Source organism: Schistocerca serialis, chromosome 8 (assembly GCF_023864345.2).
Source record: "Schistocerca serialis cubense isolate TAMUIC-IGC-003099 chromosome 8, iqSchSeri2.2, whole genome shotgun sequence".
Lineage (NCBI taxonomy): Eukaryota > Metazoa > Arthropoda > Insecta > Orthoptera > Acrididae > Schistocerca > Schistocerca serialis.
In genome coordinates this window covers 258,482,253-258,501,281 of record NC_064645.1, presented here as the reverse complement: position 1 = coordinate 258,501,281, position 19,029 = coordinate 258,482,253, and the positions used below count along the sequence as shown (strand labels likewise).

At 44.3% G+C, this 19,029-nt stretch overlaps 1 protein-coding gene and 1 pseudogene across 3 annotated transcripts in view; one reads left to right on the top strand and one right to left on the bottom strand.

The window, feature by feature from the left end:
• The window catches only part of LOC126416060 (ATP-binding cassette sub-family G member 1-like), an 884,121-nt gene that overhangs the window by 99,605 nt on the left and 765,487 nt on the right, over positions 1 to 19,029 (bottom strand). For all 3 annotated transcript variants that reach the window (XM_050083536.1, XM_050083535.1, XM_050083537.1), the window contains one exon: positions 3,150 to 3,267. In XM_050083536.1, coding sequence (XP_049939493.1) covers positions 3,150 to 3,267 — 118 coding nt within the window. The remainder of the gene's footprint in view (positions 1 to 3,149; positions 3,268 to 19,029) is intronic.
• LOC126417848 (5S ribosomal RNA) lies at positions 14,802 to 14,919 on the top strand (annotated as a pseudogene).

Genomic DNA, 19,029 nt, shown 5'->3' with positions numbered 1-19,029 from the left:
CCTGCCTGGGTTACTTCCCTTCTCCCAACATTCTACTGTTTCGTTTACCTCAGCCAGCGACAGTAGTATAGTTGGTGTGCGTCGTTACGTGTTGTAGTGAACGTTGAAGTTTAGTTCCTTTGTTCGTTTGTTTCGTTTTTGTCACTGTTAAAATGCTAACCATTGAAAAACGTGTGTTTTTAGTCGAACATGTGTTCAAAGCTGGCGGTAAATACACAGTTTCAGTTCGTCAAACATTTAATTCAGTTTTCCTGGAGACAAAACCCCCACATCGCGATACTGTGCGAGATTTGATTAACAAATTTCGAAGTACGCGTTCAGTGACAGATGCACCGAGAAGAGGTCGTCCTAGCGTTTTGTCTGAGGATAAACTACTCGATATTTCCGATAAAATGTCCATGAGTCCGAACAAGTCAGTAAGAAAACTCGCCCAGGAAATCGATGTTAGTGTCGGAACGACCACACAGCTGTAAGGAAAAAATTAGAACTTTTCCCATACAAAGCGACAGTCATGCAAGAACTGAAAAATACTGATCATGGCAAGAGACTGCATTATTGTCAGTGGTTCAAAAATTTCGTTCAACAAAATGGAAGGGATATTCTTAATGAAACGTTTTTCGCTGGTGAGGCGTGGTTTCATTTATCCGGGTACATGAACCCGCAAAATTCTCGTATGTGGAATACTGCAAATCCATTGTGTATTCATGAGGAACCACTTCATTCTGTGAAAATAGGAGTTTGGATTGCAATTTCTAGATGTCGGATTGTGGGTGCCATATTTTACAACAAAACAATAAACGCACAACGATACTGCAGTGATGTTCTGTATCAATTCATGGGAGAACTTGTGTTAAGTGGAATACTGAACGGTTATTTTCAACGAGATGGTGTAACCGTGGATACAGCTCGCATTTCAGTGTCACTGCTTGCTGATGTTTCTGGTGACTACATAATTTTACAGGGACTTTGGCCTCCACGATCGCCTGACCTAACACCACCTGACTTTTTCTTCTGGGGTGCAGCGAAAGCAACTGTATATAAAAACCGTCCAAAATCCATCAATGAATTGAAAACTGCAATATCCACTTTCCTGGTTCTGTTACAGAAGAAATGTTACAGCTTGTGTTTGGAAACATGATTAGACGAATTGAATTGTGTATTCAACAACAGGGTGGACACTTTCAACATTTAATGTGAAAATTTGTAAGTAAAAATGGATATTCAATAAATTAATAACTTGTATTTCACTGAGTTTTATTTTGGTATATTCACTGCGACATACGGCACGCGCGGCTAACGGTCATACGGCACTGCGGAGAGACTTTTTGAACACCCTGTTGTTAAAAAAGAGCATGCCAAAACTATTGGGAAAATTTTTAAAGGTGCTCAGAAAGGTAGAATGAGGCAGCTGGTACCCCATCTTTCAGTCACAGTGTTTTAAAAAAGGTGCGTATTAGACTTTTTTGCGCTCCGATAGGACCACTTTCCCGCTGGTAGTATTCTGCTTCATCAGTGAATATTAGAGTCTCATAAGTTTCTTTCGGTGCCGATCACGTAACGGTCCTTCCTTATTTTACCTCATTCACCCAGTTAATTGCTATATAGTTTTACATTACAAATCTTTTCAACTTCCCCTCTCCCTGATCTCCAATACCTCCTTTTAATATCATAAAGTGCTTTGCTGTGGTCACATGTTTCCTAATCACTGGCCAATATTTGACATCTATCCCTTACAGAAAATACAGGGTGCGTCAAAAAATGTATACACACTTTGAACTGTCATAGACAATTTATTTCTCGTTCTACAAGGTTAAATATCTGTGAGAAAGTAATGTTATGTTTCTTCAACAGGCGGCAGCAGTGGCAAGGAAGTAACTGCAACATGGCGGACGTGCGTTTGAGCTTTGAAGTGCGGAAGCAGATAATTAAGTGGTACTGGAAGTGTGAGAATGTAGCTGCGGTTCGAAGACAGTGGAGAAGTGAGTATGGTACAGAACCACCTTCAAGGTTAACAATTACACGTCTATGAGACAAATACGAAATTCATGGAACGGTGTGTGATGTGCATAAAGGTCGATCAGGGTGATCTCGTACAGCTACAAGTTATGATTCCACAACTGCGGTCTTGGAACTGTTTCAGCGTTCGTCTCAAAAATCTTCAAGGCAAGCGGCACGTGAGAGTAATGTACGTGCTAGTAGTGTGCTACGCATTCTGAAGAAAGGCAAGTTTCGTGTGTACATTCCAAGGCTGGTGAAACAGCTAAGTGACGACGATCCAGATCGAAGGTTAGAATTTTGTGAATGGTTTCAGGAGATGGTGAGACGTGAACCGGGATTTATGGGTAGCATAATTTGGTCGGATGAAGCCCGATTCAAACTCAATGGAAATGTCAATAGGCAGAATTGTGTATACTGGGCTGAAGATAATCCTCACATTACAGTTGAAAAGGCTGTGAATTTGCCTGGTGTAAATGTGTGCTGTGGTTTGTCTGCAAGGGGACTCACTGGGCCTTTCCGCTTTGAAGGTACGGTTACTGGAGAAACGTACCTAACAATGCTTGCTGACTCCATATTCCCTGCCATTCGTGCATTACACGGTAATGATGAGTTTTATTTCCAACGAGATGGCGCCCCGCCGCACTATCATAGGGACGTACGAGCATACCTGTATCACAATGTGCCAGGCCAGTGAATAGGACGCAGGGGACCAATCGAGTTTCCTGCACGCTCTCCAATCCTCACGTCGCTGGATTTCTTCTTATGGGGCGCAGTAAAAGATGAGGTGTACAAACGTAAACTACGTAACCTGGACACACCTTGGAATGAGATTCAGGTGGTGTGCGCAGAAATCTGATTGGACACTTTGGTACGATGTACGGAATCAGTGGTGACTCGTACTCAGAAATGTATTGATGCTGAAGGCCACCAGTTTGAATATTAATCACATTTGCAAAGTACATTTATTTTTCCAATTGGACTTTAAGCTTTCCGTTTCCAGAAGTTCAACACTGTAGAACGGGAAATAAATTTTCTATGACGCTTCAAAGTGTGTATACATTTTTTTGATGCACCCTGTATTTATTCTGTTGCATGTAGCCCTCAGTCGTTGATAAACGAAAGAGAAGAGAGGCGGCGGCGTGCGTACTCACTTGTAGAGAGCGAGCACGTTGAGTAGCGTGCTCTTGCCGGCACCGGAGGGCCCCATGATGGCGGTCAGCTGGCCCGCGCAGAACTCGCCGCTCACGCCGTGCAAGATCTCCTTGCGGCCTGCAACACACACAGCACACCTGTCAGTACACACCTCCACCTGCCGGGCGGTGCAGCTATCTGCACTGACGAGCGAGTGCCAGGGGACACTCTTCTCGCCTACCGGGGTGAAGCTACCAGACGCTGTGCGTGGCTGTCAAATGGTTACATCTTATCCTGAACGTGTGAAAGACAATCACGTTCCCTCTCCCTCAATGTGGTACTCCCGTCTATCTGTCCATCTGCTCCTCCCCCCTCTCCACCTCCACCTCCTCTTTGCCCCTCCCTATGTCCATTTCCCCCCTCTCAGTTTATCTATTCTTCCCCCCTCTCTCTGACCTTGAACCTTGTTAGCAGTTTAACATGAATAGGTAAATCGGTTGGAATCACTAGTATAGGGGATGTTAGAGATCTCTCTTGCGGTGTATCTGTGAGGACAGTTGCTTTAATGACAGCGTTTCGTATAGTTTTAATCATTAAACGAATTAGATTACGAAGTTTCGGACGATTCAGACACCGTAGTAGTATTCTAACCGTATGCTAATAAGCCAAAAATACAGGTTTCCTGTTTTTTCGTTAAAACAGGAAAAAAACAAAACAGTACATAGTTGTGTATACAAATTTTTGTTTAAATTCGTATATAAGGAAAAAGAATATATATATGTGAGAGAAACAATTTGTTCAATGTTTAAACGCGCTGCTGACGTAGTTAACAAACTGCGAGGAAGAAAACGAAACCACACATTTTCACAGCACAGAGCAGCACAGCCTTTTGTTTCTCACATTTGGTTTTAACGTAATATGTACATTGCTGTTGAAAAAATAGCTATTTACATCTTTATTAGACTACGGTGTAAAAATCTTAAATACGTCGGGCAAGAACTTTTCGAGATTCTTTGCTAGAAACGTTTCCCTGTCTTATGAATATATTTTAAAAACGAAGCCTATGTCTGTCAGAAAGTTCATTTTGAAATAAATCGGTCAAGAATATTTCGAGACTTTTTGTAACAACGTTAAACGACGACTTCTCTTTGCTCTTTACATAGTAGTATGGGTAATACGAGGGTTGCAACTTAAATAGTGGCAACCATTTATTCCCAACCGATACAAAAGAGTTACATCTTTGCACCGGTTACTGTCCTTCAAAATTGTCGCCACCGTTGTGTAGAAGCCGTTGTCAGCGATGTGGAAGGCGTAATATACTGTTAGCAGAGCCTGTTCTGTTGATGGTGCGAATGGAGCGGTCTACTGCCTGTCGAATCTCTGGAACAGTTCTGAAGCGAATGTCACGAAGTGGTTCCTTCATCTTCAGAATCAAATCAAAGTCACAAGGACTTAAGTCCGGAGAGTATGGTGGATGGTACAGCATTTCCCAGTCCCATCGAACGAACAGAGCAGCCACAGCTTGCGCTGTATGCGCCCACGCATTGTCGTGCAAAATGTTGGGTTGGTTGCGCAGAACGTGTCGCCGCTTCTTTCGCAAAACTGGTCGCTGGTGATGCTCCAAAAACGAACAGTAATACTGTGCACTGACGGTCAGCCGTGGGGGAACGCCACTGAACTAAAAAGTGTGCCCTCCATTGACTTCAGTTATATTACCAACTCGTCTTCTTGTTCTGTATGGACCCATTTTTATATCTCCCATCTGCTTTGTCAACTACGTAGTTTGGATTATACTTGGTTTTACGAACGCATCTATCCAACTTTTATTTGGGTACTTTAAACTTCTCAGATGCATTTATAACGCCAATTTCTGAAGAAATAACGGCTGAAGCTGCCATTTCCCTTGGTTTAAAATCCAATTGCTGTCTATCAGTGTTTCTAATGTAAGCTCAAACCACCTGGAAAAGCAAAAGAAGGAAATGTATAGTTTAAAACCTACTTGTATCAAAAAACAAAGGGAGAGAAGGGGACAGTGTCCGATTCTGCCCCACCTCGTTGAGAGTGTCATGTCCGACGGCGATATGCATAGATGATGGTTCAAATGACTCTGAGCACTACGGGACTCAACTTCCGAGGTCATCAGTCCCTAACTAGTTAAACTTAACTAACCCAAGGACATCACACACATCCATGCCCGAGGCAGGATTCGAACCTGCGACCGTAGCGGTCTCGCGGTTCCAGACTGCAGTGCCTAGAACCGCGCGGCCACTTCGGCCGGCTGCATTGATGATATGAGGATATTATCAACTGTGTGCATTTTATCAGCTATGTGTTTTTTTATCAAGATATGTACCGTATGTGTGTGGATCGACTTTTATACTCTGACTTCATATACCGTAACATGGCATTTTTATAACAAATTCTAGATGATGGCAGCATAAGACTGCCGGAAATGGTGATCTTGGAACAATGAAAGCGTCTATACTACGATCGTAGTGTACGAAGTGTCTTCTTCATTCTCAATATTTCTGCATGACACATTGTTTAAAGAAGGAAGAAAGATTAGGATGTAACGCCTCAGCAAAGACGAGGTCATTAGTGACAGGGAGCAAGATCGGATTCGGGAGGGGTAGGGAAGAAACTCCGACGCATCCTTTTCAAGGGAAACATCCCGTCATTTAACATAAGTGATTTAGGGGAACCGCGGAAAACGTAGCTCTGGATTGCTGGACGAACCCTGAATCTCCATCCTCCAGGAACATTGTTGGTCCCATGCCTACAGCAAGAGGATGTTTAAAACTGTTTTAGGTCTGGAACTATGCACGTGAAAGTTTCTTTAGTTCTGTATGATGTTTCAGCTTATTTGCTGTATTACCAGCTATTACTGTCAAAAATTGGAAGATAAGTTTTGTGAAGGCCAATTAACTGACATGTTGTATTTGTTTTTTGTCAACTTAAAACTACTGCTTTTAATTTCAGGGTACTGGTGAATTTGAACCTTAGCTATCCGTGTATATATGATACCACTCTATTACTAATATTTACGTATTCAACGTACATTTGCCTGTAAGCGACCTTCCTCAGACATCAGAAAAACAGCTGAAGAAATGACTCATCTGTTGAACTCTGACACTCTGCTAGTAGATAACTTTATCACCAGACACAAATTAGATAACTGTTATATGTTGGGGACTACGTTAGAGAACAGGTAATTTATATTTACCCACAAACATTTTAAAGAAGTAGTTTAAATGGAATTACTTCTTGTCGTAGTATGTGCTACTGATAATAGTGAACATCTCATTTAACCTTTTAACTCCACTTGATTTCAAGATGTTATATCGTACAAGTAGTGAAAATTACGAGAGGTGTCCCCCCCTCCCCCCCCCCTTTTCATGACGACGGTGGCAAAGTGCGTGTCAGATTATAGATCTAAAGAACCGGGTTCGAACCACAATCGGTCCTAGACTTTCTAGTGTCCCTTGTGCTTCTTTCGTCCCGGGCAATTATATGGTAATGTGCAAAATGCCAATTTGTACTGTGGTTCGGAATCCATATTAAATTGTAGCCCCCCCCCCCCAAACACACGCAGACACTCAACTCCAAGAACTAGCTGCTCAAAACAAGCAAGCCTGGTTCTCCAGAGTTAGGGCGTGTGCCTGTAGACCGAGAGGTCGCGGGATCGAATACCGATTGGACTACGGAAATTTAGTCTCTCTTTAACCCAGCCTTCGCCGCTCAACAATGTGAGGAGTGTCCAGGAACAACAAGTGGTTCGAATTCCATGTTAAATTGTAGCTCCTCTTCCCCCAGTTGCATAACTGGGTAGATCAGGGACACGCAAGTAGCCGAACTGGCGTCCAATAGAAAGACTTGCACCAGGCCATTGAACAACACGAAATTATTACTATTGTTGTTACACGTGTGATCAAATTCTCGATTGCTGGAAGTCCACTCGATTTTTCCCTCACCAGTCCTATCTAGTCATTAATAAAAAATAAATTACCCGTACGAGTCTGCGATCGTCGCAAATATTTTATATTTATATTCTATATCGTTTACTATATTTCTTTATATTTTACTCCATTTCGGCAATTGCCATCGTCAGATCTGTGATTAAGATGATTGAAAGAACAGCAGATGTGACAGACGTTTGTTAGAGAACAAGATGAAAAATTAAAAAAAATTTAAAAACCTTCAGTCACCAAATTAGTAATATTAAACTTTATGTGGCTGTTATGTAGAGGTTACTGTGTAGCAGCGTCAATGAAAACTCGTTGCAAAGTATAGATAAACTACACATGGACTAACTGCTGCCATCTGGAAAGCTAATTGCCGACCGGAGTGGCCGTGCGGTTCTAGGCGCTACAGTCTGGAACCGTGCGATCGCTACGGTCGCAGGTTCGAATCCTGCCTCGGGCTTGGATGTGTGTGATGTCCTTAGGTTAGTTAGGTTTAATTAGTTCTAAGTTCTTGGCGACTGATGACCTCTGAAGTTAAGTCGCATAGTGCTCAGAGCCATTTGAACATTTATTTCGAAAGCTAATTTTATGAATATGCAACTTTACTCATATAAACTGTATTTTAGAATTTGACAGTGGACGTCTTTAATTTACAGGCTGTCTGTTTATTTTATAAGTATGAGGAAAGAAGGGAAAAAAACTGCATGTAGCGTCCCTCACACTAGAGCCACCTCTCGGCTAGAACGTACATCATATATACTCGTATATTTTAATGTGGAAGTTTGTGAGTGACTTAGACTATGAATGTGTGTGTGTGTGTGTGTGTGTGTGTGTGTTTTAGTATGTTTTTCATGTATGTTTAGTATGTTTTTCACTCCTTCACGCTGAAACGGATGGACGGATTAGGATTAAATTTGGAATGGAGGTAGCTTATCCCCTGCATTAACGCACTGGGTACATTATAAGTATATATCTACCGATCATCGGGATTGAGGTGGGGCTGAAAAAGAAGTGTAGCCCACGATGTGCAAATACCGATACTTTACTCATCGAGTATTTGTGAATGACAGCACTTACCGACTTGCAAGAAACTTAATATGTAATATCAAACCTTGAAGAAACTTTTTCTTCCTGATAATCCCCAAAAAATGATGAAACGAAAGAAGTTAATCGCTTATTAAACTTCCGCTGTTCATGCAGTAAAACTGCCGCGTGAAAGACGATGTTTTAATTTATTACATACTTACTACTAACTGTATTCATAACACATACTGCAGACGGTTTTCACATATGCCACTGAATGTAACAGCGAAATTATATCACTGTAACGACAGGTAGTTCAGAAATATGACGTCATAAACACTGAACTGTGTGAAAATGAAATAACAGGGCGCAACTCGCATGAGATAAGGTGAAATACACTGGAGCGCCAAAGAAACTGGTATAGGCATGCGTATTCAAATACAGAGATATGTAACAGGCAGAATACGGCGCTGCGGTCGGCAACGCCTGTATAAGACAAGTTCAGAAATGTTCGAATGTGTGTGAATTACTAAGACACCAAACTGCTGAGGTCATCGGCCTCCAGACTTAAACTAACTCATGCTAAGAACAACACACACACCCATGCCCGAAGGAGGACTCGACCCTCTGCTGGGAGTGGCCGCGCAATCTGTGACATGGCGCCTCTAGCTGCGCGACCACTCCGCGCGGCAAAGACAACAAGTGTCTGGCGCAGTTGTTAGATCGGTTACTGCTGCCACAATTGCAGGTTATCAAGATTTGAGTGAGTTAGAACGTGGTGTTATAGTCGGCGCACGAGCGATGGGATACAGCATCTCCGAGGCAGCGAGGAAGTCGATGTTTTCCCGTACAACCATTTCACGAGTGCACCGTGAATATCAGGGATCCGGTGAAACATCAAACCTCCGACATAGCTGCGGCCGGAAAAAGATCCTGCAAGAACGGGGCCAGCGACAAAAGAGAATCGTTCAATTTGACTAAAGTCCAACGTTCCCGCAAATTGCTACATTCCGATTGATCCGTAGTGAGGAGGTCCTCCAGGATGTAGACCATGACAGAAGAACAATAATACATGACAAACATTTACAACTAAAACAATTACGCTAATATTCCTGCACAGGTCAAAAGTGGAAAGATCGTCTTTTTTTTTTAATGAACACTATATGAAAGGATTATTTTACAACACTCATTTACTAAGATCGCTTTAGGAACCGAAGGCCCTCTCGTGTACCTTTGATGACTGCCCGACACGAAGTTTTACGCCTCGCCTGGCACCGTCAAGACCGACACTGGACTGTTGATGACTGGAAACATGTTGCCTGGGCGGACGAGTCTCGTTTCAAATTGTATCGAGCGGATGGACGTGTACTGGTACGGAGACAACCTCATGAATCCATTGCCCCTGCTTGTCAGCAGGAGACTGTTCAAGCTGGTAGAGGCTCTGTAATGGTGTGGGGCGTGTGCAGTTGGAGTGATATGGGACCACTGATGTCTAGATACGTTTCTGACAGGTGACATGTACGTAAGCATCCTGTCTGATCACCTGCAACCATCCATGCCCGAGCCGGCCGGAGTGGCCGTGCGGTTCTAGGCGCTACAGTCTGGAGCCGAGAGACCGCTACGGTCGCAGGTTCGAATCCTGCCTCGGGCATGGATGTGTGTGATGTCCTTAGGTTAGTTAGGTTTAATTAGTTCTAAGTTCTAGGCGACTGATGACCTCAGAAGTTAAGTCGCATAGTGCTCAGAGCCATTTGAACCATTTGAACCATCCTTGCCCACTGTGCTTTCCGACGGACTTAGGCAATTCCATCTGGACAATGCAACACCCCACACATCCAGAATTGCTACAGAGTGGCTCCAGGGACACTCTTCTGAGTTTAAACACTTTCGCTGGACACCAAATTCCCCAGACATGCATATTGTTGACCGTATTTGGGATGCCTTGCAACGTGCTGCTCCACCCCCTCGTACTCTTACTCATTTATGGACAGCCCTGCTGAATTCATGGTGTCAATTCCCTCCAGCACTACTTCAGACATTAGTCGAGTGGATGTCACGTCGTGTTGCGGCATTTCCGCGTGTTGCAGGGGCCCTACACGATATTAGGCAGGTATACCAGTTTCTTTGGCTGTTCACTGTATGTGGACAATGTTTTAACACCACTATTCTATCTAAATATGGGCTGGATGTGCGGTGTTAGCTAAATAAATGCCAGTGAATTTAGTTAAACAAACGCTTGTTAGATGATGCGGTTACATAAGGGAAGGTAGCAATGCCAGACAACTGTAACGATCTGCAAGAAGACCTGCAGAGGATTTATGGATGGTGCAGGGACTGAACATAAGTAAATTAACACACTGCGTACACGTAGGAGAAGAAGTCCAGTACTGTAGAGTTACATTACTGATGACAAATTGCTGAAAACAGTAAACAACCATCAAATAAGTAAGATTAACCATACGGAGGGATCTTAACTAGAACGTCTACATAAAAATGAGAGTCGGAAACGCAGATGCCAGGCTGACATTCATAGGAAAAATCTTAACGAAATTTAATTCGTACACGAAAGAACTGGCTTACAAAAGACTTGTTCGACCGATTCTAGAGTATTGTTCATCAGTATGAGACGCTTACCAGGTTGGATTAATAAAATACATAGACACGACGGAAACAAGAGTGGCGCGTTTCGTTTCGCGATCGTTTAGTCGGCGGGGCTGCATTACGAGGACGCTCAACAAATTACAGTGGCAAACATTAGAAGGAGGGCGTTGTGCATCACGGAGAGATTTACTATTATTCCGAGAGAGTACACTGCGGGAAGAGTCTGACAAATATTACAACCTCCCACATACGTCTCGGGTCCACCTCCATAGCTGACTGGTCAGCGTAGATGGCCACCATGCGGAGCACCCGCGTTCGATTCCCGGTACTGTCAAAGACTTTTCCTTGGTGGGAGATGGCGCGAGATTCACTCAGCCTCGTGATGCCAACTGAGGAGCTACTTGACCGACTATAAGGGGCTGCAGCGTTTGGAAAGTCTCCAAAACAGCCGGGAGATAGGTGTGCTGATAACATGCTCCTCTGCACAGCGACTGCATGACCCCGCAAGGTAGAGGATGACACAGCTGCCAGAACACGTACTTTTGGACCTTCACGGCCTGGTGAGGAGCCCGTTTTTACATACGTCGTGTGAATAACCGCAACGAGCACGACAGAGCTTTACCAGTAGTTGTTGTTTCCAAACGCCATTCGCGAATGGAACAGGGGGTGAGGGACACGATAGTGGCACCAGAAACACCCTCGCCCATACACAATCAGCTAGCTTGCAGAATATAGATGTAGAATACAAGAGTGTATTGGAGTCTGTGGAGGTCGTACTTCATACTGACGTTGGTGATGAACATCAGTTCCGTCTGGGATGAAAGTTAATACACTACTGGCCATTAAAATTGTTACACCAAGAAGAAATGCAGATGATAAACGGGTATTCATTCGACAAATGTATTATACTAGGACTGACATCTGATCACATTTTCACGCAATTTGGGTGCATAGATCCTGAGAAATCAGTAACCAGAACAACCACCTCTGGTCGTAATAATGGCCTTGATACGCCTGGGCATTGAGTCAAACAGAGCTTAGATGGCGTGTACAGGTACAGCTACCCATACAGATTCAAATGGTTCAAATGGCTCTGAGCACTATGGCACTTAACATCTATGGTCATCAGTCCCCTAGAACTTAGAACTACTTAAACCTAACTAACCTAAGGACAGCACACAACACCCAGCCATCACGAGGCAGAGAAAATCCCTGACCCCACCGGGAATCGAACCCGGGAACCCGGGCGTGGGAAGCGAGAACGCTACCGCACGACCACGAGATGCGGGCATACAGATTCAACACGATACCACAGTTCATCAAGAGTAGTGACTGGCGTATTGTGACGAGCCAGTTGCTCGGCCACCATTGACCAGACGTTTCCAGTTGGTGAGAGATCTGGAGAATGTACTGGGCCAGGGCAGCAGTCGAACATTTTCTGTATCCAGAAATGCCCGTACAGGACCTGCAACATGCGGTCTTGCATTATCCTGCTGAACTGTAGGGCTTCGCAGGGATCGAATGAAGGGTAGAGCCATGGGTCGTAACACATCTGAAATGTAACGTCCACTGTTCAAAGTGCCGTCAATGCGTACAAGAGGAGACCGAGACGTGTATCCAATGGCACCCCATACCATCACGCCAGGTGATACGCCAGTATGGCGATGACGAATACACGCTTCCAATGTGCGTTCACCGCGATGTCGCCAAACACGGATGCGACCATCACGATGCTGTAAACAGAACCGGAATTCATCCGAAAAAATGACGTTTTGCCATTCGTGCACACAGGTTCGTCGTTGAGTACACCATCGCAGGCGCTCCTGTCTGTGATGCAGCGTCAAGGGTAACCGCAGCCATGGTCTCTGAGCTGATAGTCCATGCTGCAAACGTCGTCGAACTGTTCGTGCAGCTGGTTGTTGTTTTGCAAACGCCCCTATCTGTTGACTCATGGATCGAGACGTGGCTGCACGATCCGTTACAGCCATGCGGATAAGATGCCTGTCATCTCGACTGCTAGTGATACGGCCGTTGGGATCCAGCTCGGCGTTCCGTATTACCCTCCTGAACCCACCGATTCCATATTCTGCTAACAGTCATTGGATCTCGACCAACGCGAGCAGCAATGTCGCGATACGATAAGCCGCAATCGCGATAGGCTACAATCCAACCTTTATCAAAGTCGGAAACGTGATGGTACGCTTTTCTCCTCCTTACACGAGGCATCACAACAACGTTTCACCAGGCAACGCCGGTCAACTGCTGTTTGTGTATGAGAAATCGGTTGGAAACTTTCCTCATGTCAGCACGTTGTAGGTGTTGCCACCGGCGCCAACCTTGTGTGAATGCTGTGAAATGCTAATCATTTGCATATCGCAGCATCTTCTTCCTGTCGGTTAAATTTCGTGTGTGTAGCACGTCATCTTCGTGGTGTAGCAATTTTAATGGGCAGTAGTGTACAATATCGGTAATGTGAAGACCATCCCCACTAAGTTTGATAAGTATGGGTCTAGTGCTTCATGGGGCAACACTTTCCATTTCCGTCGGCGAAGGCGCACGCGAGCCCGGTATTTCGCGACTGCGGCAGCGTGATTACGGAGAGAGATTCGGGCTCCGTCGCAGCAGGCACGCAGTTTCGCCGGGCCTTGCGCCACCGGGGCCGTGCGCCTTGCGCAGCTGCCCGCCATGGGACGCCGGCGAACTGCGCTGGGTCCACGACCCACTTCGCGCGTGGCCGCCTCTTCTCGCCTTGGATGAGATGTGCCTATACTTGCTGGCATCTGCCGCCGCACGCATTACGAGACTTGGTACTGAATAACAACATACGGCATTCAGCTTCAGGGGGCAAATTTACACAATCACACTATATCTCCATCTACATCTACGTCATTACTCTGTTACTCACAAAGTGCCTGGCAGGGGGTTCAATGAACCACCTTGAAGCTGTCTCTCTACCGTTCCACTCTCGAACGGCACGCGGGGAAAACGAGTACTTAAATTTTTCTGTGCGAGCTCTGATTTCTCTTATCTTATGGTGATGATCACTTCTCTCTATGTAGGTGGGTGGCAACAGAATGATTTCGCAATCGGAGGAGAAAACTGATGATTGAAATTTCATGAGAAGATCCCGTCGCAACGAAAAACGCCTTTGTGTCAATGATTGCCACTCCAATTCATGTATCATGTCTGTGTCACCATCTCCCCTATTTTGCGATAATACAAACGAGCTGCCCTTCTTTGTACTTTTTCGATGTCATCCGTCAGTCCCACCTGATGTGGATCCCACACCGCACAGCAATACTCCAGAAAACGGTGGACAAGCGTGGTGTAAGCAATCTCTTTAGTAGACCTGTTGCACCTTCTAAGTGTTCTGCCAATGAATCGCAGTCTTTGGTTTGCTCTACCCACAACATTATCTATGTGATCGTTCCAATTTAGGTTATTGGTAATTGGAATCCCTAAGTATTTAGCTGAATTTACAGCCTTCAGATTTGTGTGACTTATCGCGTAATCGAAATTTAGCTGATTTCTTTTAGTACTCGTGTGAATAACTTCACACTTTTCCTTATTCAGCGTCAATTGCCACTTATCACACCATACAGTTATCTTATGTAAATCATTTTGCAAGTCGTTTTGATCATCGGATGACTTTGCAAGACGGCAAATGATAGCAACATCTGCAAACAATCTAACACGGCTACTCAGATTGTCTCCTATGTCGTTAATATAGATCAGGAACAATAGAGGGCCTATAACACTTCCTTGGAGAACGCCGGATATTACTTCTGTTTTACTCGATGACATTCCGTCTATTACTGCGAACTGTGACCTTTCTGACAGGAAATCACGAATCCAGCCGCACAACTGAGGCGATATTCCATAGGCACGCAGTTTGGTTAGAAGACGCTTGTGAGGAACGGTGTCGAAAGCCTTCTGGAAATCTAAAAATAGGGAATCAATTTGACATCCCCTGTCGATAGCACTCATTACTTCATGAGTATAAAGAGCTAGTTGTGTTTCGCAAGACCGGTATTTTCTGAATCCGTGCTGAATATGTGTCAGTAAATCGTTTTCTTCGAGGTACTTGGCAACGGCCTTGCCGCAGTGGAAACACTGGTTCCCGTTAGATCATCGAAGTTAAGCGCTGTCGGGCGTGGCCGGCACTTGGATGGGTGACCGTCCGGGCGGCCATGTGCTGTTGCCATTTTTCGGGGTGCACTCAGCCTCGTAATGCCAATTGAGGAGCTACTCGACCGAATAGTAGCGGCTCCGGTCAAAGAAAACGATCATAACGACCGGGAGAGCGGTGTGCTGACCACACACCCCTCCCATTCGCATCCTCAGCTGAGGATGACACGGCGGTCGGATGGTCCCGATGGGCCACTTGTGGCCTGAAGACGGAGTGCTTTTTTTTTTCGAGGTACTTCATAATGCTCAAATACAGTATATGTTCCAAAAACCTACTGCAAATCAACGTTAGTGATATGGGCCTGTAATTCAGCGGATTACTCTTACTTCCCTTTTTGGGTAGTCGTGTGACTTGAGCAATTTTCCAGTCTTTAGGGACGGATCTTTCTGTGAGCGAGTTGCTGAATATGGAGCTATTTTATCAGCGTATTCTGAGAGGAACCTGACTAGTATACAATCTGGACCGGAGGCCTTGCCTTTATTAAGTGATTTAAGCTGCTTTGTTACACCTAGGATATCTACTTCTATGTTTCCCGTCTTGGCTGTTGTTCTTGACTGGAATTCAGGAATATTTACTTCGCCTGTATGATCACAAAAATCCGGTACTCCTGTGTAATGCGGAATTGAGCACTACACGACACGAGAAGCGGATTCACCAGAATGCGACGAGGTGTGGCGTATATTGCCGTCAGTACAGAAGCAGTAACAGCAAGAATGAATCGGACAGCAGAGCTGAGTGACTTCGAACGTGAACTAATCATTGGATGTCGCCTGAGTAACAAATCCATCGGGGGCATTTCAACGCTTCTAAATCTTCCCAAGTCATGGTGGTATAACTGTGAGTGGAAACGCAAAGGATTACCGCAGCTAAACCAAGACCAAGCAGATCACATGCACTGGCGGATAGGGACCTTGAGCATTGATAAGGGTGGTTGTAAAAAAATCGTATGAAATCAGGGGACGGACTCACTCGTGAGTTTCAAAGTGCTACCAGCAGTCCACCTAGCACACTGTCTGTGTGTAGGGATGGAAGTGATGGAATATAATGTTCGAACAGCCCCTCCTAAGCCACACATTCCTGTCGCCCATGATAAGCGACGCTTGTGGTGGTGAAATAACTGGAAACAAGTGATTTTGAGTGATGAATCACGCTATACCCTGTGGATTTGGTGAACGCCTGGAGATCGCTACCTGCAATCATGTGTAGTGCTAACAGTGAGTTATGGAAGGAAGTAAGGATGTTTGGCGTTTAACGTCCCTTCCGCATCTACGTCATGTGGTGAACACACGCGCCACGTTTTAAGAACTTTAAAACATGTTCATAATTTTTTTCATATAGGTCAAAAGAACTAAATCTCAAGTGAATTTTACCAAACAGTGAACAAAACACTTCCGCTACCATAGTGTAGGAAACCAAAAACGAACACAAAACGAAGTCCTAGAAAGAAAATAAAGAAACATGTAATAACCATCTGAAGATGGATTCTTCAGAAATCCGAAACAGGTCATGATTTGAGTCAACTAAGGCTTTTAAACCATTAGTGTAGCTTGTTTCAATTACAAATTCACTATTGGCGTAATTGCAACGAATCTATTCATTTGGGATAAAGTTTGCTTCGTCCGCCCGAGATAACGTTCCATGCTACACAGAAATTTCTTCCGCTAGCCACATTTGAGACTGAAACGCGAAACATCCTTCTAGCTAAACTAAACAGCTTGGAAAAGAGACTTCGGTTACGCTTTCAGCTCTCAAGCGAACTTCGCCATAACCACTATCCGTTCAGGATGTATACAAGTTAACCTCATCTATATGATGAGAATGACGTGGCACACAGTCTAGTCCAGTCATCGTCAAATACTCGTATGGCCTGCGGTTCCACACCATGAAACCAACGCCTCAGAATTTTACTGTTGGCACTACACACGCTGACAGATGACATTCACCGGGTATTCGCCATACCCACACCCTGCCATCGGATCGAGACATTATCTACCGTAATTCGTCACTCCACACATCGTTTTTCCACTGTTCCGTCGTCCAATGTTTACGCTCCTTACACCAAGCGAGGCGTCGTTTGGCATTTTCAGTGGATCCTGATGCAGTTTGGAATTCTTGTGTGATGGTCTGGATAGAGGTCTGCCTATTACACATTAGGACCCTCTTCAACTGTCGGTGGTCTCTGTCAGTCAACAGATGAGGTCAGCCTGTACCTTTTGTGCTGTGCGTGTCCCTTCACGTTTCTACTTCACTATCACAGTGGATGTTTACGAGTGTGGAAATATCGCGTACAGACATATGGCACAAGTGATACCCAATCACCTGACCACTTTCGGAGTCCGTCAGTTCCGCGGAGCGCCCCATTCTGCTCTCTCACGATGTCTAACGATTACTTGAGGTCGCTGATATGGAGTACCCGGCAGTAGGTGGCAGTACAATGCGCCTAATATGAAAAACGTATGTTTTGGTGGGTGACCGGATACTTTTGATCACATAGTGTATTAGCGTATCAGCCAGCGACAAATAAAATGTTATTAGAATGACTTTTAGCAATTTGAATAATATTTCATCGATAGAGTTATTATTATTAAATTCCCCACATATTTTCTTTTCAGAAAAGTGAGTTGTTACCCATACAATATTTCGCAGTGCCTAATCTTGATAAACAAAGTGCGTAGTAACAGATGGGTAACACATGTTCCGATATGTATTCGTCCGTACATCCGCTGTACATCCAAATGCATTCACGTCTATGGCCTGGATAATGCTGGGCACCATATTCGCACGTATTCCTTCGTCTTGTCTTTCAGTGTTTCGTGCTAATGCATAGGATGAGGCAAAATGTTCGAGAGGTGTACGTGTCCCAATTGAGAACCGAAGTTTACAAGCTCTTGACATAAAACGCGAAATCCTACACCTAATGTTAATGTAAATGGACGAAGATCTCTGGCGCACATTTCAACGCACCTTTTTAATTAGTGTACATTTCAATGAAACTGGTAATGCTTCAGAACTTCCACTTTGTCGTGTTCTGCAGACATATTCCCTCAAATGAGTGATGGCGCATCTGTAACACAGGAGAACAGAGCACTTGCCACAGCACATGTTGTCAACATCCTTATCAGTCACTAACGAAAATCTCTCCCAAACATTGTTACGACCGCTGTCTTTCGGACTCAGGGTATATTCTGTTGAATCAAGTTCTGCTTTTGCACTCTCTTTCACCTTATGTTCACGCGTCATGATCCCACAGCTGGCGACTGAACGGTGCTCGGATAACTACAGTAGACGAACAAGAACTGAGACTTACATGCTTATCTTAGAACTTTGTACGCAGGTAATTGTCACCTGGACTGCAAACACTGAGCTCTATTTTTTAGATTTCAGTAATTTCGAAAAAGCGTTCAGCTGTTAGATATATATCTTCCTCTATCAAAATTATTCGTTGTTTACTTTCTGGAAAACGAGTCATACGATCAGTAGTAAATAACAGCTATAGCGTGCAACCTTTCGAGAAGAAAGACAGTTTAAGCAATTTGGACAAATGACCGAAACGTTGTCTTTCGTTTCACACCATGACATGAACAAATGTGCAGCTTATTCAGTTGCCGCACACATTTTCCCATTATAGAGCACATTATTGTGTTCCCACTACAAAAATGAAATCCTACGTTAAAGCAAACTGTCACAATATATGACCTCCCTCTGAGGCAATTGATAGTAGCGATTCGGTCATGGCGATATCTACCTAGGCTGAGCAGCTGATTCTAGCTCCTGTTCTCGGAGCAGGGTGATAAAACGTGGTGACGCGTCTCTTCCTGATTCGTTTTTAAAACAGACAACCCACTGGAGGAGAAAAATGGAGGGGAGAAGTATCTGGATTTGTCTAGTTTATAAACATAAATATCGCTATTAGAGTAGCTTTCCTTCTCTTTGTTCTACGTCCAAGCAACGTGATCTTTCGTGCATTGCGTCTTTCAGTCCCAACTAAAACATGTAACGCGTTGCGTCTGCAAATTTTCCCTCGGAAAAATATATGCATAATCACTGGAAGTCCCATCTGTAGACTGACTTTTAGTTCATTTGTCCTCGTGCTTAATAAATCGTCTTACTTCAGTTACATCACGG